The 20370-nt window shown below is 36.9% G+C and overlaps 1 protein-coding gene and 1 long non-coding RNA gene across 2 annotated transcripts in view; both read left to right on the top strand.

Moving 5' to 3' along the window:
- Nucleotides 1-20370, top strand: part of LOC145213087 (cationic amino acid transporter 3-like) — a 49377-nt gene that overhangs the window by 17711 nt on the left and 11296 nt on the right. Inside the window, exons 5-7 of the mRNA XM_080081326.1 lie at nucleotides 1842-1992; nucleotides 8370-8383; nucleotides 17026-17148. Coding sequence (XP_079937452.1) covers nucleotides 1842-1992; nucleotides 8370-8383; nucleotides 17026-17148 — 288 coding nt within the window. The remainder of the gene's footprint in view (nucleotides 1-1841; nucleotides 1993-8369; nucleotides 8384-17025; nucleotides 17149-20370) is intronic.
- Nucleotides 2003-6089, top strand: LOC145212674 (uncharacterized). Its single transcript, XR_013856767.1, has 2 exons — nucleotides 2003-5524; nucleotides 5588-6089. It is a non-coding gene; the product is annotated as an uncharacterized LOC145212674 (long non-coding RNA).

The raw sequence follows: 20370 nt of genomic DNA, 5'->3' as shown, positions 1-20370 counted from the left end.
GGCTGGATTACCCAGTAGCGGCCTTGACTGGATTTAGCACCAAGTGCTCATGGCAACACAAAGTAGAGTGTCTTAATAAGGCAACAGAAAAACTATAAAGAGAAACAATTTCTTTTTAATACTGCATCGAAAGATGTAAATCGAAAGCTGGAGAGTAATTGGATCTTGGAAAGCAAATTTAACGACAGCAGTCCAGTCGCGAGCTCACAACATGACAGCTCTGATGGGTTGCATATTTCTAAAATGTAATCATCACGCACGGCCGCTTCGCTAATTCAAGCCAATCAAAGCACCCATTGCTTTTGACCAGTCAAAGGATTGACTAAGTCCCGTTTAGCAAAGCGGCATATATACCATAGAATTCCAAAGGAGTGTACGTATTTTTATTATTCCGTGATCGACCATGCCTTTGTGTTCCCCAAAGTGTCCGCAAGTGGCAGACCAGGCGTGAAACTATCGCCTCCGATTTGAGCTGGACGCCTGTAGCAGTTAAGCACGCTTCCCATTTCAGATCGAGGGGGCAGTTAAGAAGGCTTTCTATAAGGGCCCCTTCGCCATCCGCCAGTTGCTTGCCCAGTGTATTTTATATACATGCAATAACCGAATCTCCAACTGCAAATAAATATGACGATGATAATGATGATGCTGATGATTAAAGTGACGGAAATCTTGTTGCCAAACTTTCGAAAGTTTTTGCCGACCTCAACCTAACTTGCAACTTCGTCATGCCGCAAAGGCGAGCAGCATCTCTTATTAGGCCTACCTGTTATCCAAAAGACAAAAAAAGAAAAACAACTATTGATTTTTTGCGAAATCGTTAAAATTTCCAATTACGGCTGCACAGCTTACTCAGCAAAACTGCTGTTGCATGATAAACGTGACTGTCAGGCAACCAAAATACGCCAGTTTCTTAAAAAAACATTTAAAAAAACAAGGACTTAACGCCTTTTTGAAAGGATGGTTCACATTTAAAGTTGCGCAAAGTTAAGAATGCAACAAAGTTGGTTACTATGCAAGGCATAAATAATGCCAAGCATTGACAAGTTACCAATTACATGTACCTTAACAACATGGTTCGATGTACACCAATCGAATATTGGTGACAAACAATTACGTGTTTGGTGGGTCATAAACTATTTAGCATTGAACGTTTTAAATCAGTTTAGTCGGATTTAATATTGTTTAACTGCGAAAACAATTTAATACATTCCATTTAGTGCAGTCAGCACTTTTGACTTCAGCGTCCTTGGCGGATAATCACTTTTGTATTGTCAGCGCATAAAACCCTTCATTTTAAACCCTTGTTACGTCACAATAGACTTGTTATGTCACACCCAATACAAAACGATAAAGGCGCAAGGCTTTGAGATAATGACTCTCTGTAATCATGCAGCGGTAATGTTTGGTCTATTTAATTTACGCACAACTTTTTTAAAATGGGAGTTCGGCAAATTTTACCAATTTTCTGAGAGGGGTGTCAAAACACCAAACACCCCCGTCTAGATCCGCCCATGAGGTCTAACATGAACAACCTCCTTGTTATTTGTAATGGAACAAAGAGCGCATTGCCAATTACTTTCTGTTATTACGCAGCGTTAAGCAGGATGTTTTGAGCTCTATAATCTACTTGAAATTTTTTAAACAAAGGGAATAATACCATGAATAAATCTCTTGCGCCTGAAGTTATCTATTTTCTGCGGTTACACATCTTCTGTTTTCATTGGATAAATATGTTGGCAAATATGCCGCACATGTTGCGACATGACAACCATAACTGTGACAGATGCGGATTTTAAAAAAACATTACAGTTTACAATTATCTTATTTGTGCTTTTTTGCAGCTGTTCTGTGCTTTGGTGTCAAGGAATCAGCAATCTTCAGCAAAATATTTACATGTATTAATCTTTTGGTGATTTTGTTTGTGATTATAGCGGGCAACTTATCTTCAGATGTGAAAAATTGGCAATTATCATTAGATGATATACATTCCAGGTATCTAATTTAATTTTACTGTGGACTGTTTCATTACAAACACTTGGGATGAAAGTTGTTTTATGTCAGTTGATTTTTTGTGGGTAATTGCAGCTCTCATTTAATTAACAAACTTTTTAATATTAATAGCTATGATGTACATTTTCAATCCTATGACACGAATGATATCACACTTTCTGAAAACATTTTTTAAAGAAAGATTAACTGTGCGCTTACACTTAAAAACATGGCACACATTTCTCTGTGACACTGTTTTTAAGCTAATAGTAGCATTTCCATCAAAACTGTGCTCCACATACTTTTACAAAAAAATTTGGACTGTGCAAATAAAATACATTAAATTCTCACAAAGTTAAGGAAAACCGGTCACGTCTAAAACTGCGGGCCCACTTGCATCACTTGGCCCGCTTGGCCCAGCACTTCGATTGAAAAACTGCGGGCCCACTATATCTAGTGCTTGTCGCGTCTCTCGCAAGTATAAAAACCGCGGGCCCGCTATATCCAGTGCTTGTCGCGTCTCTTGCAAGGAAAAACTGCGGGCCCACAATATCCATTGCTTGGCCCGTCTCTCGCAGGGAAAAACGGGCCAAGTGGGTCAAGCGGGCCCGCAGTTTTAGACGTGACCCAAGGAAAACTCCCTTTTAGTCGCTGAATTTTAGATTAACAACTAATAAGGCACTGTTTCTTAACCTGGGGGGGTAGCAACTTCCAAAGAATCACCAAGCACTTTTGAGGGGGTTGTGAAGACTAGGCATGGGACAATACCAGGTTTTGAAGCGAGTACGAGTACCACATGTATATACCTTCGATACCAAGTACTTAAGTACAGTGTTGTACTTATTTGTATATCACTGGTTTATTTATCTGCCATGGCCGGGGTACAGGCATGCACACACACATGCAGAAAAATGTGATCTGTACATGATAGCAAAAAAGATCTTTTTCCTGATTTTGTGCTGTCCTAATCAAATATTGGCATAGAGTTGCCTGTATTCTTATGTTGTAAACCGACCTTCGGTATTCGCATGTTGGTATCGAAAACTGAGACAAAATATTTCGAGTACAAGTATCAATACCACTGAAATCATTCAATACCGGGTACCCGTCCCATCACTAGCGAAGACGCAACCCAACTTAGGTTGATATTATCCATATCATGCAAACTTTCCCTGTGGATTTGTCATCCAAACTTTCCCTGTGGATTTGCTGCAGAGTGAAAAGCTGAACTGTTACAGTGACATTTGATGGCAAATTTGTGATAATCATTTTCTAGTAGTAAACCTTTTCTATGTGTATGAAGAGAGGTCATGTTGTGTTAGAAAACCTCTAAAGGGGGGCACAAGGTCAAAAAAATAATGACCACTGTAATAAGGTATGGTTTGGGATTCATAATGCCCATGTACTGTGGCGGAATTTTGTATTAAATGTGTTTGACAAATTTGTGGTTCAACTGGTGTAATGCTAAACAAAATACTAGTTGTTGTTTTCAAGAACTTGTATTCGCTAACGTTTTGCCCACCAGAGCGGTAGGGCTTCATCAAAGCAATGAATGATGAATTGCGAGCAACAAGCGAGAAAGCGCAAGAACAGCGATCCTTTTGGTCGAAAAGGATGGGATTTGAAAGTTGCCTTATAAATTCCAATTCGAATGTTCTTAATCGCAACGATGGCAAAACCCTTAGCCCGGTTTTCCGCGACATTTTGCGTCCGACCTCTCCATCAAATTTTGGACATTAGTTCCGCTTTATCGTTTTGTAACGGGCACAACTCTTTGGATGTCCTTTGTTATTGTGTAATTAATTTTCATCGCATCCCACTGTTCTTGCGCTTTCTCGCTTGCTGCTTGCAATTCATCATTCATTGCTTTGATGAAGCCCTACCGCTCTGGTGGGCAAAACGTTAGCGAATACAAGTTCTTGAAAACAACAACTAGTATTTTGTTTAGCATTACACCAGTTGAACCACAAATTTGGAAAATGCATTGTCTACAACTTTGCATGTGGGAGGTTTTTTTAGTTTCTGCCTGCAGAAACAAACAAATGTCATAAAAATCTCTTTAAAGACCTTGACATTGCACCCTACAGATTTTTATTCATCTTTGTTTCCTTTCTTGCGTTAATATTTAATTGGTTCTAGACTAGGGTTATCATATGTGAGTGCACCTAATTCTCAACAATTTTAATAAACAACTTTCTCAAAGCCAGCCTGGAGCCATATTGTGTTTTATGACATCTCGTATCAAACTGCACAGACCACAGTAAATGTAAACTGCTTTAACATCCTTGTGTACCGAAATTATTTGGACACCAGGCGGTCGGTTTTGTGTCTTAACATGTTGAGGTGTTTGCCCCCTTGCTCAAATTATCCCGAAAGGCAATTTCAGTTGATTTGAGAACTTAGGCTAGATATGTTTGGGAAATTATGGTATTGCAAAACACAGATGAGAAAAGAAAAGTAGCTTCATAATTTTTGACAAATAAACTCTAAAACAATACTTGCATCAATTAAAAATGCCTAAAATAGGCAACATTATTGTTTATCACGGAGAACTGTGTGCTTTTGAAAATCATGTCAAAAGGTCATTAAATGGTCGTTTGGCCGCCGTACGGTGAGGGGCTACTGCACATCAATTGTATACGTTTAGTGAAACAAAGTTCAATTGAAAAACAATTTGTTACATAAACAGACGAATCCAGTTTATTGCATCACAGATTTGTCATGACATTTGATGCGATTAACCAGATTATGAGACAATTTGGTTGCTTTGTAAACAGCACCGGTGGTTCTCATAAGTGCTCATTATTACTTCCCCAGCTAAAACAAAGTCGCAGTGATGCTCAACCACCGCTAGAGAGCAGTATTTTCTCTAATTTGTTCCTGAGATTAAAAAGAAGTTATCTTAAGCAAGATTCACACCAGACGCGGTTGGCGAATAGTGACGCGTTTTTGCGTTCGACGGCAAGCGATGGGGTATTCACACCAGACAGCGAAATGACATGACGGCGTGATTTTGTCGGTTGAAGCGGCTGACGGAAAAGTTAAATCGGATTTAACTTTTCCGTCAGCCGCGCTAGACTGCTGGATGAAAAACTTGATATTCGGCGGATGTTCGACTTGTTTAAGATACATTTCTGCATGACTTCGGTCTTTTTGTTTGTAGGTGGATTGTTTTATTGTTATTTACCAGAAAAATAAGAATGGAGTCAATGAAGTACTCATAGTATTGGTACAAATTGTCTTGTTTTAATTGTTTTTTGGATGTTTTTAGCAAATTAGTTTGTAATGCTCGTTTAATTTTTTTGTAAACAGTTTAAAATCAAACACTGAACACAAACATAATAAAATTTTATTACCAGTCGTTTCAAGAACTTTTATTTACAGCTTTTTGATTATTCTTAGGTGGTCAACTTGTCATTTTTTATGAAATAATTTTGTAATTATGTAACCACTACTTTGCCAAAAGAAAAGTACAAGAGAGGTGCTGCTGTTGAAATCTTACCGGGATGGAAACACTATTCATATGAGCCTATGTGTAGGTGAATTTTGGTATAAATTCTAAATGTATTGCTTCTTTAACAACTATGATTTGTTGCAGAACTGTAGGAACTTTTCCTAATCTACATGTCTATGACTGATTCAGCAACTCCAGTGCACCTGTTCAATATACTTCAATATATAAATGTAGTTTCTGCTGATCAACTGTTTTATATGTTTCCAGAGTTTAAGACATGAATTTGTGACATGTTTGTCTGACCATAGAAAGCAATTTCCCTATGAAAACTTCATCAAACATCACACGGCAAAATGATGAAGTTACAAACTTCAGAGAATGAGATGCCACAAGCTAACGAATACAACTTTTTTTCCTCACATTTGACACCAATTAGCTGTCTAGCATCATTGTGATTGTGCAACAATGTGCAAGTTTATGCACATGCATCTTCTTACATTTAGGCTTTTTTGTGTGTTGTTATATGATTGTTTTCTTTGCATTTCTGCAATATTGTGTTTTCTAAATTGTGTTCATTTATGTTATTGCTTCTATACTGCCAAATTTGAAACATAAAGTGTCAGTAAAACAGGAAAGTGTGTTTCAACAGCAATGTCAGAAGTAAACTAAATCCAATATTGCTGTTACAATTGTTTTTGGAAACATTTTACAGTGGGATGACGAATAACATTATATTTTGTCACAAAATAAACTAAACAGAATTTTATATCAACTTTCTTAAGACGTACAAACTGTCGAGCACATTGACCCAGTTTTCTTAGCAACAAAAGTCGTTAACGCCAACCGCATTGCCGGTGTGAAGGGTCAACGTCGCACCAAACGTTACGCGGAAAATCCGCCAACAACCGCCGACGCTGACATCGCTAGCCGCAACCGTCAACCGCGTCTGGTGTGCAGAGCCCTTTACGTGAAAACTAGATTATCTCACATAGCACAGAACATAATGTCATGCTTCCTTACTGTCATGGCTATGGTGCAATCGCCAATTGTGTGAAAGCAAGAGTAGCAATGTACATACAGTCTTTAATTGGCACACACATCACAAAATCTTTTTTAAATAAAGGCTGATGCTTTCTACTAAGTCTTCCTTAAGAATCTACAAAAGTATCTTTGTACCTTAACCATGAGTTTGTGCTTGCAAAAAAATCATGTGTTTAGGTCAAATGGCGTGCATAGTACACTGGTGAATGGGAAAAAGAATATGTAAAATTGAACTATATACAAAGGAAAGTACATTATAAAGAATGTTAAATCATTGTGGTTTGGACTTACCCATTTACCCTGAAATATTCAAAAATACAAGCCTTAATCGGCTGAAATTTTAGACAGTTATGTAAGATGTTAGTTGTATGGGTCCCTTTCCCTGATGGGGTAAATTGTTTAAACAATGTCCAAATTGGATGGAATTTGGACAGTTTGTTCATTGTGCCATTATCCTGTAGCCCCAATATTTACTCTATTAGCCCCCCAAAATGGGTAGATTTTTGACAGTTTGCTTAATTTAGCATTTGTAGTTGTCGATTATTGTGTTTCACCCTGTAGCCCCAATATTTACCCCATTAGCCCTCTAAAATGGATGAATTGTTTGAACAATGTCAGGATTGGATGGAATTTGGACAGTTTGTTTATTGTGCCATTTCAAGACATGGATTGTTGTGTTTTGCCCTGTAGTCCCAATATTTACTCTATTAGCCCCCTAACATCGGTACATTTTTTAAACAAAGTCCCAATTGGATGAATTTGTGACAGTTTGTTGAATTTGGCATTTGTAGCTATCGATTATTGTGTTTCACCCTGCAGCCAAAAAATTTACCCTACCAACTCTCGAAATGGGTGAATTTCTAAACAATATTTAAGTGAAATGACATTTTGTATAATATGCAATTTTGAGATGTCAGTGTTTCACGCTATTTAGGCCCACAAACTTGGGGTTTGGACAGTTTGTACTTTACATAACATGTTTATTTAAGGCACCCTACCAATCACTGTGTTTGGCTTTATAACACCGTTTCTTATAGTTATATGTTTACAACTTTGCAGTTTTAGGGACCCATGAGTTTCTGCCTGAGACAAATCAAGGTTAAAAAAAATGTTAGCTAATATGGGACCCAATATAAAGTAAGCATAGGTAATATATATCAGGTCCAAAATAGGGTGTATTGTATGCTATGATAAATGTGACAAGACACCCTTCTCGTTTATTATTTAAAATTTAGCCTTTTACAGCTCATAATATGTGTACACTGTACAGTCAGGCACTACCACAGAAGTCCCAAGGAAGTGCTGTTGCTGTTAAATGCACAGCAGGAGGTTAACATGTGCATTTTTAGTTTTGTGTTCTTATGCTTCCATACCGTATTGTTTGTTAATTTACAACTTGTCAACGAATAATTACGTTTTAGTCTAGTAACACCTAGTTAATAAACATAAAGGGTCAAAAATGGTTCAAAGACTATATGTCTCCATTAACTTCATAAAGTGGTCAACAAACAGTAATTTTTAGCTTAGCCCACCATATGGCAAGAGTTTGCTGTCAAGGTATCACAAAAACACAGTTTAAAACAATTTGCTTCAGATTGTATACATTGGAAATTTAGAAGTATTTTTTTCCAGATTCATTATTATGGGTCCCCTTCCATGAAGGACACACCTTGATTTCACTCTTTTTTTTTCGTCCATGCACTTTTTGCATGAATTCCCTGATGGATTTGGATAAATTTTTCATGGATGGTAGCTATGCAGATTTCCTATCTGCTTTGTTCGACTTGATAACCCCAGTATTTACCTCACTAGCCCCCAAAATGTAAAACATGTTGCTCTGCACCACAAACGAAACATTTCTGTGATGTATTAGTACATAAAAAAGCAACATAACGTATGGTACTTGTGTTTGTGCATTACTTAGTGACAGTTTTGCACATGCCAGTCAGAGGGGTGTTATCAGCCTTAAGATGTGTAATAACACATCTAGTGATCAGAATTTTAAACATTGTCCGATTTGCATGATAAGAAAAATTATAATTGTTGATTGGGTCTTTGTAGTTTCATATTTTATACTTTTCGGTTTTCACTATTGGTGAATTTCTGCCTGCAGAAACAACTTAAGTCAGGGGTTGGCAACGCCTGGCACATGTGCCAAGGTTGGCACGCTGAGGGTTTTTCATGGCACGCCAACCGATTTGGGTGTTTATACTGAAGCAACAATTTAACCTGTTACACTGCTTGTTTCTAGTTTTTATCATGCCATTGTCTTAAAATTCAGCCTTACATGCACAAAACACCGGCTTTCTTTTTATATTTGATAACTGCTGGCACGAAGCACGTGAGGTCACGCCACTTAATGATAACCTTTTTTTAAAACATGCAAACGTAAGCCATAGCCAGAAACATTTTATTAATATCAAATCTAACAAAAAACATGTGAAACATTGTAGTTTTTTATAAATACAGTAGTATTCTGATATTTATTCCAAAGTGATATTTTACAACTTAGGTCTTGAAGTAGCCTTTGTTTCTAACGCCAAAATATAGCAGCTCACCTAGGTCTTGAGTTACTTCAGGAATAAAACAACGTTTTACGTTTAGAAGATTAACCGCTTTTTTAGTTTTGTACATACCAACAAAGTGTTTTTCTTCAAGGCAAACCTGAAAACAAGATAAGAACCGATGTATGTAAACTATACAAATATATGTTTACTTGCTTAAAGGTGATGGTCAGGCAAACAAAACTTGAGTCATGACCAGTGGTTCTCAAACTTTTGTATTGTCGGGGCCAAATGGTATTTTTTTAAGTGTGTAGAGAGCCGCAAAAAAACGAAACCTTAAGAAAATCACTAAAGATTATTACTTTGAAAGCTAAAATAGCAATGTTTGGTGGTTTTCTGAGGTCTGGTGCGAGCCGCAAAATAAGTAGTTAGGAGCCACATGCGGCCCCGAAAACCGAGTTTGAGAACCACTGGTCATGACCCTCTATTTCTGGACACAAAATTTTCCAGATATAAGTGGTGCATATCTGAAACCCTGTATGGAACCTTCTGCAGATGTATTTCCTTTGTAATTGTAGCTTGTAAACATCATTGCTTTTGTGCAGATTTGAAAATTGTTCCAACTCAACTTCAGAGGTCTTAAACACCAGTACATCACATCAAGGTACATTAGTAATTATTTCGATTTTTGACGATTTTTTTTCTTCCCAAAGTTTGTTCAACTTGTTTTGCCATGAAATGTTTGATGGATGTTGATGAAACTTACACGGATGGTAGATATAGTTATGTAGATGTGCATCCCACTTTGTTTGTGTTGATAACCCCAGTATTTACCACGCTAGCCCCCTTAAATGGGTGAGTCTTTAAACATTGTCGGAATTGGCTGAAATTTGGATATCTTTGAGAGTATGCCATTTGTATGTGCCGATTGTTGTGTCAACCCTGTAGCCCCAACGTTTAACACTCTAACCCCCTATGATGAAAGGTTTCTGTGTTGTAATAGTGTTATAAGGGCATCCAGATATATGTTACTTGTGTTTGTGATTTGCTTGGTGGGCGTTTTGTAGAATTTGGTATTTATAGATGTTGATTGTTGTGTTTTACTCTATTTTGCCACTATTTACCCATTCTTTCCTTTAAAATAGAACATTAAATAGGACAAACTTCAAACAATGTCTTAACTGAATCAGATTTGTATAGTTTGTACTTGTAATACCATGATTAATTAAACCCAGTGCTGATCACTGTGTTTATCTTACAACACTTTATCTTGGTTATCTCTTGAAATGTCTTAGTTTCAACTTTGTATGTTTGGGGACCCATGAGTTTCTGCGTGTAGAAACAACTAAGGTTATAAAATAAGGTGGCTAATATGGGACCTATGATAAGTTAAATATCAGGATATTAGGTTATAGTGTATGTGCAAGGGCAAAATGTGCTAAGTCACCCTTCGAGTTTATTTTGGGTTTCCCTGAAGGGGACACATATTGAGATGAATCAAACTTGTATTTGTTTGTTTCTTCCCAAAGTTTGTCCGACTCGTTTTGCCATCAAATGTCCCCCCCTTTTCAAAAAGTTGTGCGTAAATTAAATAGGCCCAAATCGTTCCGTGATAACAGGGAGTCATTACCTCAAAGCTGTAAGCCTTCAATCTTTTGTATTCGCTATTATCTAATCACCAATTGTGACATAACGTTTAATAAGGAGTTTTATGCGCTGACAACCGGAAAGTTACATTCCAGCTAGGACGCTGGTTGCAATTTCTTGGTTGGTGTTAATTGCACTAAATACAACATATCAAACTGTTTTTGTATTTTAACTGTGTAAAATGAGCAAAAAAAATGGTTAAAAACAGTTAATGTTGTATTGTTTCGACCCGCCAACACATGTCAAAGTTTATCACAAACATTAGATCGATGTAAATCGCGTTATGTCTTAGGGTACACGGTTTTTGTAACTTGCCACAGTTTATGACTTCTACAGTTACCAACTTTAGTGCATTCATGACATTGCACAGCTTAACAGTAGCATTATTGCTTCAGAAAGGCATTCATTTCTTTAGAAATTGTTCCCCGTTTTTTAAGCAATGATTTTGAGTCACACTTATCTTACAGCTGCAGTTTTACAGAGTAAGCTAGATAGCAGCAGGGAACACAGGAAACTACAAAGCTGTCGCGGAAATTATATGTTCTTTCTGTCAATTGGACGGGTAGAGAAACCGCTGAAGTCGAAAGTTAGATTGGGTTTTGGTCTTGTACTTTCGGGTTTAGGCCTGCTTACAATTTTCGACGAAGCACTCGTTTTGATGATGTCACTAAGGGAATTCCCAAAATAAAATGTTAGACCCCCTTCTTTAAAAATTTCTGGATACGCTCCTGCTTATGTACATTGCTACACGAATGGGTATTGTTGCGCGTGCACACGCATTGCAAACAAACACATACAGCATGCAGTGTGTTAACCTGCACGCCACCGCAACCTTTAAATGTAGAGACATCATGCATCATGATGTCAGTGGTTTTATCAAATTAATAGAAGCTGACGAGATAAGTTATTCTACCACAATGTTTATTTTCGACTTTTTGTCCATTTGTCAGACAAACGGCCAATAAAAATTTCCCACGAGTAGAACCCCCTACAATTGTGTGCAATTCTCTATTAATAGGAGCTGATTGTTGTGTTTTAGCCTATTTTCTCACTATTTAACCCTTTTTTTCTCAGATAGACATAAAAAGAAAAACTTAAAAAAATGTATTAAAGGAATGAAGTTAAATAGTTTGTACTCCATGTAGCCATAGGCGTCGATTCCCTGGTTGGCAGGGGTGGCGTGCCTCCCCACCAAAAATCTCTGGGGTGGCAGCCATTATAAAATAGCTATGCTGCCACCTCAGAAATTCCCTGGCCATATATATATATATATATATATCCATTCCTTACAGATATGCATTTCTTTCATTGAGACGCGCTCTTTCTAACGGTCAGTATCTTTCTAGCAAGTGCAATGCAAGTTACACAACGTCCTTATTGTTTTGAAACAACGCATGGTGAAACCTTATTTAGCGCTACTCGCTTCAGCGATTTTAAGTTTGCTCCGCCAGAGCAAGTCTGAACAGGACTTATGGATGCTAATTGGCAACTCGGGATTATATTGTTACATAGAGTGTTCCATTTCTATGCGCGGGAAATATAATTGCAGCGGCCACCCATGTACATAAATTTTGTGGCGAAACTGCAATGCCGATTGAATACTTTTGCGAAATTGAACAAGTTATTTACAGTTCACTGTTTTAAGTATTACAAGACACGTTTGAGTTTTGTGCTTTATGTTAACTTTTAAACCTCAGTACTTCTTTAATCACAAACATTACTGCCAAGGTAGTGGTGTATATAGAATACATCGTTCAGACGTTTCGACAATCTCTGTTGTCATCATCAGTGCATGTTTTTCAACAGAGATTGTCGAAACGTCTGAACGATGTATTCTATATACACCACTACCTTGGCAGTAATGTTTGTGATTAAACTACTTTTCAAGTCCGTGTATAGTGTTCCTCAGTACTTCTTAATTGATAAAAACGCAACCCAGCACAACGAGATACACTTTTCCCACCACTAATCATTGTCCACTGCGGCCTTTGCATCACAAACGTATTGTGACGACACCATAACTTCACAATCAGATGGACGATTTGTGATGTGAATTTCATAGTTGTTACGTCCAAGTTAAGCAAGATTGTGTACAGAGTAATGTACGTGTTTATGCCCTGCCAATATCCGCGAAATGCCATCTACGAACCTTAACGTGTAACATAGTGTGGATTACCACTTAGCTTTACCAAACTTTGCCACTCCATAAAATAAAATTTATGCTAAAAAATCGACGCCTATGCATGTAGCATATTTATCTATGCACAGCACTGATCACTGTGTTTGACGTTACAATACCAAACTTTCACATAGTTATCTCCTAAAATGCATTATTTACAATTTGGCATGTGTGAGGACCAATGCGTTTCTTCTAGCAAAAACAACCAAGGTTATAAAAGGCAGTGGATGATATGGATATACCCAATATAAAATAAGTGATTAAAATGTATTAATGTTTTAAAATAGGTTATAATGTAGATGCAGGGGCAATATGTGCTTAGCCACCCTTCTAGTCCCCTTTCATGAAGGGACACATATTATATTTGTCCATATTTTTTTTCTGTCTAATGCTGGTTTGTAACGCTTGTTTGGTAAGAAAGAGTACTTCCAATTTATTTAAATTCGAACAGATGTTAGTTATTAATCCGAATTCGATCCTCCTGAAGTTTGACCCTGAATGACCCAGGGTTCACCCACAGGCCCCTATTTAAAAAACGCCTGCATTGACCAAAGTACATCATCTAGGAGTTTCATGCTTTGCTAGTTGGTGCAATGTATGGTGTTCTAAAGAATTTCGTAATTCTTAATAGCCCCTTAAACCCCAAAATATTAGGTATTAGTTCACAAACACCTGCAAGTGGGGACCTGTTCCCAGGAACAATTACACAACAAAATGTCAGAAAGAGATGGGGATCAAATTAAATTCAAGCAACGATTGTATGTATAAATGTGGTATTTATCAATTAGAAATGTATTTAAAAAACAACTTTCCAGTTTTTTTCCAAATTCTAAATCTTAATACAATAAGTAGGCAACTGTTGACCAGGTTACATTTTCTTAAGTTCAAATTGATTTTGACAGCGATTACAATGTGCTATAATGTTGAACCTAGAAAGGTGGCTTTCTAATATACTTTCATTTTATATGTATTCTATTTTCCTATTTACTATACACATCATTTGTATGCATATGATTGTTTTTGCAATCAAAAACGAATGGGTCCCCACACATGTGTGTTTGCGCATTTACAGTAAAACATATTATTTTTGAATCATTATTGGCGCATACTTACAAAAGCAGTAAAAAAGAACAGGAAAAATTCTTCCAATTTAATCTCTTGCTTTGAACTTGATATTGTCTTCCAAGGTCAGTTTTTAAACACAAATTTTCCTAGAAAGCCTCAACAGTTTTATTACAGACACTATAAATTAAAAAGCCATTTGCTACAAAGGTATACATCAAAAATGGTTTTTCACTTAACTTTGTTTTGTAAAACGAATACCATTGACCAGTAGTAACCTCTCACGATGCAGACGCCCAACTACCGTTTAATGACCTTTGGCGCGGTTTTCAATAGTACGCAGTCCTTAGTGTTCAACAATACGGTTTTGTCAAATGTATACATGACTTACATATTGAAATAAAGAAGCTACGTTATGATGGAAAATCGTTTTTAACTATGCTTGGCATACCTACAAGTTGACCTTTAGTGACCCGTGGTCTGCGGCGGCTAAGCTGACAACGAGAATTTAAAGACCATTTATCATGGGTTTCAAAAAAGTTAAGTTTATTTTTTTACCCTTTTGTTGATCAACAACGTTTTGCCTGGCATATATGAAACTGAAGCACGTTTATCGAGTTTATATTGCGTCTTAGGTGTGAAACCTTTGCCAAAACTGAAAATGTGCATGGTAACTTAAAAACAAAATAGCTGATTTCTAATCACTGAAAAGACTGTCAGAAACAAAACGAATATTTTGGGGTTTGGGGTAAAAAAGGGTGAATCCGATTAAAGGTTACCAAATTTTTTAGAAATAGAATACCCTACATTGCACCATCCAACAAAGCGAAAAATTTCTAGATGATCTAAGTTAGTCAGTACAACCGTTTTTAAAATTTTACATTTTGGGAGCCTGTGGGTGAACCACTGGGACATGTATCAAACTTCAGGAGGATCACATTTGGATTAATAACTAACAACTGTCCAAGTTTAAATAAATTTAAAGCACTCTTTCTTGGCCAAGCGTATCCTCTTCAGGAAAGGGGACCCATAATAAAACAACTGTCCCATCTTGCCCCAAAGTTTACCGGTGATTTATAGACATCCTAAACAAAGACCATTTCACCTTCAACTAAACAGACTGACAATTTTGCAAGTCACCATTTGCATTTGATTACCAACTTTTCACATTTAATGTTACTTCAGATGCAACTGTTATAAAGTGTAGTGTTAGTCAAGTGATTGGTTAATTTGCCTATATTCAACACTGAAGATTTATCTCACTGCCCACCGACTGTCTATATTGATATTATATGCCGTAGAGCAGGGGTCGGCAACCTTTTAGGCGACGCGTGCCATCATACTTGTTATTATGGGTCCCCTTCCTTGAAGGGGACACATCTTGATTTTACTCGATTTCTTTTTTTTTTTTTTCTTTTTTTTTCTTCTTTTTTTTTTTCTTCCCTGAAGTTTGTCCACCCCATTTTGCCCTGAAATGTTTGATGGATTTGGATGAAACTTTCACAGATGGTAGATATAGTTGTGTAGATGTGCCATCTGCTTCGTTTGTCATGATAACCCCAGTATTTACCCCGCTAGACCCCAAAATGTAAAATGTGGTTTGTGCGCACCACAAACGTTAGTTCTGTGTGATGTTATAAAGACAACTACATATGGTACTCATGTTTAAGGATTGCTTGGTGAACGTGTTTGCGGATAGCAGTCAAGGGGGTTGTTCACAGCCTTGTGACGTCATAAGTCATTAGGTTGTTTGTTAAAACGCCCCCTAGTGGTCAAAATTGAAACATTGGCCAATTTGGACAAAATTTTACAGGATTGTTGTTTGGGTCATCTTGTGACGTCATAAGTTATTACGGTTGTTGGTTAAAACGCCCCCTAGTGGTCGAAATTGAAACATTGGCCGATTTGGACAAAATTTTACAGGATTGTTGTTTGGGTCATTGCAGTTTCATATTTTCAACATTAGGGTGAAGAACCCCATCAGTTACCCCACTAGCCCCCTAAAATGGGTGAATATTTAAACAGGGTCGGAATTGGCTGAAATTTGGATAGCTTGTATAATTTGCCATTTACAATTGATGATTGTTGTGTTAAAACCTGTAGCCCCAGCATTTACCCCACTAGCCCCCTAAAATGGGTGAATTTTTAAACAGGGTTGGATTTGGCTGAAATTTGGATAGCTTGTACAATTTGCCATTTACAAATGATGATTGTTGTGTTAAACCCTGTAGCCCCATCAGTTACCCCACTAGCCCCCTAAAAAGGATAAATTTTTTAAACAGGGTCGGAATTGGCTGAAATTTGGATAGCTTGTACAATTTGCCATTTACAAATGACGATTGTTGTGTTAAACCCTGTAGCCCCAATAGTCACCCTGCTAGCCCCCTAAAATGGGTGAGTTTTTAAACAGTGGGCAATTGTTGGAAATGTTATGCCATTTATAGGTATCGATTGTTGTGTTTTACTTCTTTGTTTTAAACTAGACAAACTTTAAACAATGCTTGAATTGAGTCGATTTGTATAGTTTGAACTTTGCATAGCATGACTATTTAATCCTAGTACCAATCACAGTGTTTTACTTTACAACACCAAAGTTTCTTATGGTTATCTCTTGAAATGCAGTGTTTACAACTTTGCATGTGTGGGGACCCATGAGTTTCTGCCTGCAGAAACAACTAACGTTTTAAAAGACGGTGGCAAATATGGGACCCAATATAAAATAAGTGAAGGAATTATATTTATGTTTTAAAATAGATCATAGTGTATGTGCAAGGGCAATATGTGCTAAGCCACCCTTCTAGTTTCCATGTGTTATTGACCTCGAGTGTCAATGTTTATCTGAATTACAGTGGTTCGTGCCAGCTGATTTAAATACTAAAGGAAAAGCAGAGTGTTTTGTGCGTGTAACTCTGAATCTTGACACATTGGCATGATAAAAACTATAAACAAGGAATGTAACTGGTTTACTTGTTGCTTAAATATAAACATGCAAATCGGTTGGCGTGCCATGAAAAACCACCTCATGTGCCAACCTTGGCACGCGTGCCAGGGGTTGCCGACCCCTGCCGTAGAGTTTTCTATTCAGGTCATTAAAAGAGACCAAAGTTCCTGCTTTTTAATAAATACAGTTACTTTTGTTAATTTTTTAGTTGAGACATGTGCGCTGAATTTTGGACAAGGAGGCTTTTTCCCATTTGGGTTTTCTGGAACTTTGTCAGGAGCTGCAACATGTTTTTTCGGATTTGTTGGTTTTGACATTATAGCCACAACAGGTAAAACTGTAACATACAACATTGTATGCATGTGTGAACAGGTTGAGCACGTTGACACAAACTAAAGCGATACCACCATTCTTGTTAGCTCTCAACCTGTTAAGCTTTTGACCTTGTCAAGAAAGTGCCCTGTATGAAGGTTGGGAATGCTTAGCAAAATATAGATGGCTCTAAGCTCTTTAAATTTTATGCATATATCTTAAACTGATCCTGCATCAAGTTTAATTTTGAGCTAACCCAAACCATATGTTTATTATGGGTCCCCTTCCCTGAGGAACATGCATCCTGATTACAATCTTCTTTTTTCTCCGGCCCATGCATTTTTGGCATTAAATCTTTGGTGGATTTGGGTGAAATTTTACAGATAGTAGATATATTCTTATAGATGTGCCACCTGTTTTGTTTGACTCGTTAGCCTAAATATTTACCCCTAAAATGGGTGATATTTTTTTGAAATGACGGATTCGGATGAAATTGGACAGTTTGTTAAATTTGGCATTTAAAGGTGTTGATTATTATGGGTCCCCTTCCATGAAGGGGTTACATATTGTTTTTGTCCATATTTTTTTCTTTTTTCTGTCTAACGCTGGTTTGTGAGACACGTTTGGTCAAGAAAGAGTGCTTGAAATTTATTCAAATTTACAGAGATGTTAGTTAATAATCCAAATTTAATCCTCCTGAAGTTTGACCCTGATCCTCCTGAAGTTTGGCCCCCAGCAGTTCACCCACAGTGCCCCCAAAAGTACAACATTTAGGAGTTATATGCTTTGTTGATTGGTGAAATGTAAGGTATTTAAAAGAATTTTCTACCTTAAAAAAAGATTTACCCACTTTCACCCCCTCAACCCCAAAATATTCATTTCTGTCTAACGCTGGTTTGTTAAACGCGTTTGGTCAAGAAAGAGTGCTTTAAATTTATTTCAAATTTGCATAGTTGTAAGTTATTAATCCAGAATTGATCCTTCTAAAGTTTGACCCCGATCTACCCAGATGTTCACCCACAGGCCCCCCAAAACATTTTTTTTAAACGGCTGTACAGACCAAAGTACATAGTCTGAGAGTTTCATGCTTTGTTGGTTGGTGCATTGTAAGGTATTCTAAAGAATTTTGTAACTTTTTATTTGATTCACCAATTTTCACACCTTAAACCCCGTTTTAATAATAAGTTTTAGTTTTAGGCCAGAAATACAAGCCCTAATGTGCTAAAATGTTAAACAATTGTTTGCAGTAGGTTGTTATGGGTCCCCTTCCCTGAAGGGGACACATATTGTTTTTGTCCGTATTCTTTTTTCTGTCTAACGCTGGTTTGTAACGCTCGTTTGGTAAAGAAAGAGTGCTTCAAATTTATTCAAATTTGGACATATGTTAGTTATTAATCCAAACTTGATCCTCCAGAAGTTTGACCCCGAATTACCCAGCGGTTCACCCACAGGCCCCTGAAACGTAAAATTATTACTGCTGGTTTTGTAACGCTCGTTTGGTAAAGAAAGAGTGCTTAAAATTTATTCAAATTTGGACAGATGTTAGTTATTAATCCAAACTTGATCCTCCAGAAGTTTGACCTCGAATTACCCAGCGGTTCACCCACAGGCCCCCGAAACGTAAAATTTTTAACGCTGGTTTTGTAACGCTCGTTTGGTAAAGAAAGATCCTCCAGAAGTTTGCTTCGGTTTCGTATATGTCAAGCGAAACTTTGTTAATCAAAATAAAGATGAAAAAATAAACTTGACATTTTTGCAAGATAAATGTTTTTTAAATGCTCGTTGTCAGGTTGGCCGCCGCATGACCATGGGTTACTTAAGGTCAACTAGTAGGTATTACTAACACAGTTCAGAACTTTCTTTCGTCATAACAAAGCGTTTTTTCGCAATCAATTTAGGAATCAATACTCAAGGCATGTATAAATTAGGTTAAACGGTGTTGTTGAACACTAAGGACGGCGTGCTATTGAAAACGGTGTCGAAAGGTCAAACAGTCGTTTGGCGTGTGCACCCTGAGAGGTTACTACAGGTCAATGATACTTGTTTTGCGAAACAAGGTTAAATGAAAAACAATTTCTTATGTATACACTTGTAGCTAATTGCTTTTTAATTCAAAGTGTCTGTAACACAACTGTTACAGCTTTCTAGAAAAAAATTGTATTTAAAACCTGTCCCTGGACGACCATATCTGGGTCAAAGCAAGAGAATAAATTGAAATTATTTTTTTCGTTCTTTTTAAATGTTTTTGTAATTACATGACAATAATAGTGCAAAAAGGATACGAACAAAGAAATTTTATTGTTGGGTTAATGCTTTCTAAAAATGTGTCCTTAAAAATCTAAAAGTCACCGCAACATTTGTTTACCGTAAATCCGCACAAACACGCGTGTGGGGACCCATTCGTTTTTGTTTACAAAAACAATCATATGTGTAGATCAAATGATGTGTATAATAAATTGGTAAATATCATATAGAATATATAAAATGGAAATATATCAGAAAGCCACCATTCTAGTTCGTTTAGTATTTAAAATTGTGCCTTAATCGGTCAAAGAGAGCCCATAATATGTGTGCACTGTCAGTCGGGTATAAGTCTCAAACCTCAAGGGAGTAATTTACTGGTTTACGATTAAGGCGGGTGAATGCAGAGCGGGAGGGCTCAGCTTGACGTCTAGGCAGGCGTTTTACGAGACATTCATTTCGGTGATTAGAAATCAGCTGTTTTGGCACGGCAATGCTATGCCGTTTTATTAAGTTATCACGCACATTTTCGTTTTGGAAATTCTGTTCAAAAACTGACCTTAAATGACAATATCAAGGTCAAAGCATGATTAAATTGAAAGTATTATTCCCGTTCTTATTTACTGTTTTTTTGTAATTATATGACAATAATGATGCAAAAAGAATACGACAAAACTTAAAGTTGGGTTAATGCCTTTTGAAAGTTTTTCCTTAGAATCTAAAAATAACCGGAACATTTGTTTACCGTAAATCCGCCCAAACGCGCGTATGGGGACCCATTAGATTTTGCTTGCAAAAGCAACCATATGTGTAGATCAAATAATGTGTAAGTAAATTGGTAAATAGGATATAGAATATATAAAATGGAAGTAGATTAGAAAATGTCCCTATTGCATATTTTAAAAGTTATTGGAATTTAGCATATAAAACTGTTGATTATTGTGTTTCACCGTAATATTCACCCCTCTAACCCTCTAAAATGGGTGAATTATTTACAATA

Source organism: Phallusia mammillata, chromosome 2, assembly GCF_965637545.1.
Source record: "Phallusia mammillata chromosome 2, kaPhaMamm4.hap1.1, whole genome shotgun sequence".
Lineage (NCBI taxonomy): Eukaryota > Metazoa > Chordata > Ascidiacea > Phlebobranchia > Ascidiidae > Phallusia > Phallusia mammillata.
This window is presented reverse-complemented; position numbering and strand designations above follow the sequence as displayed.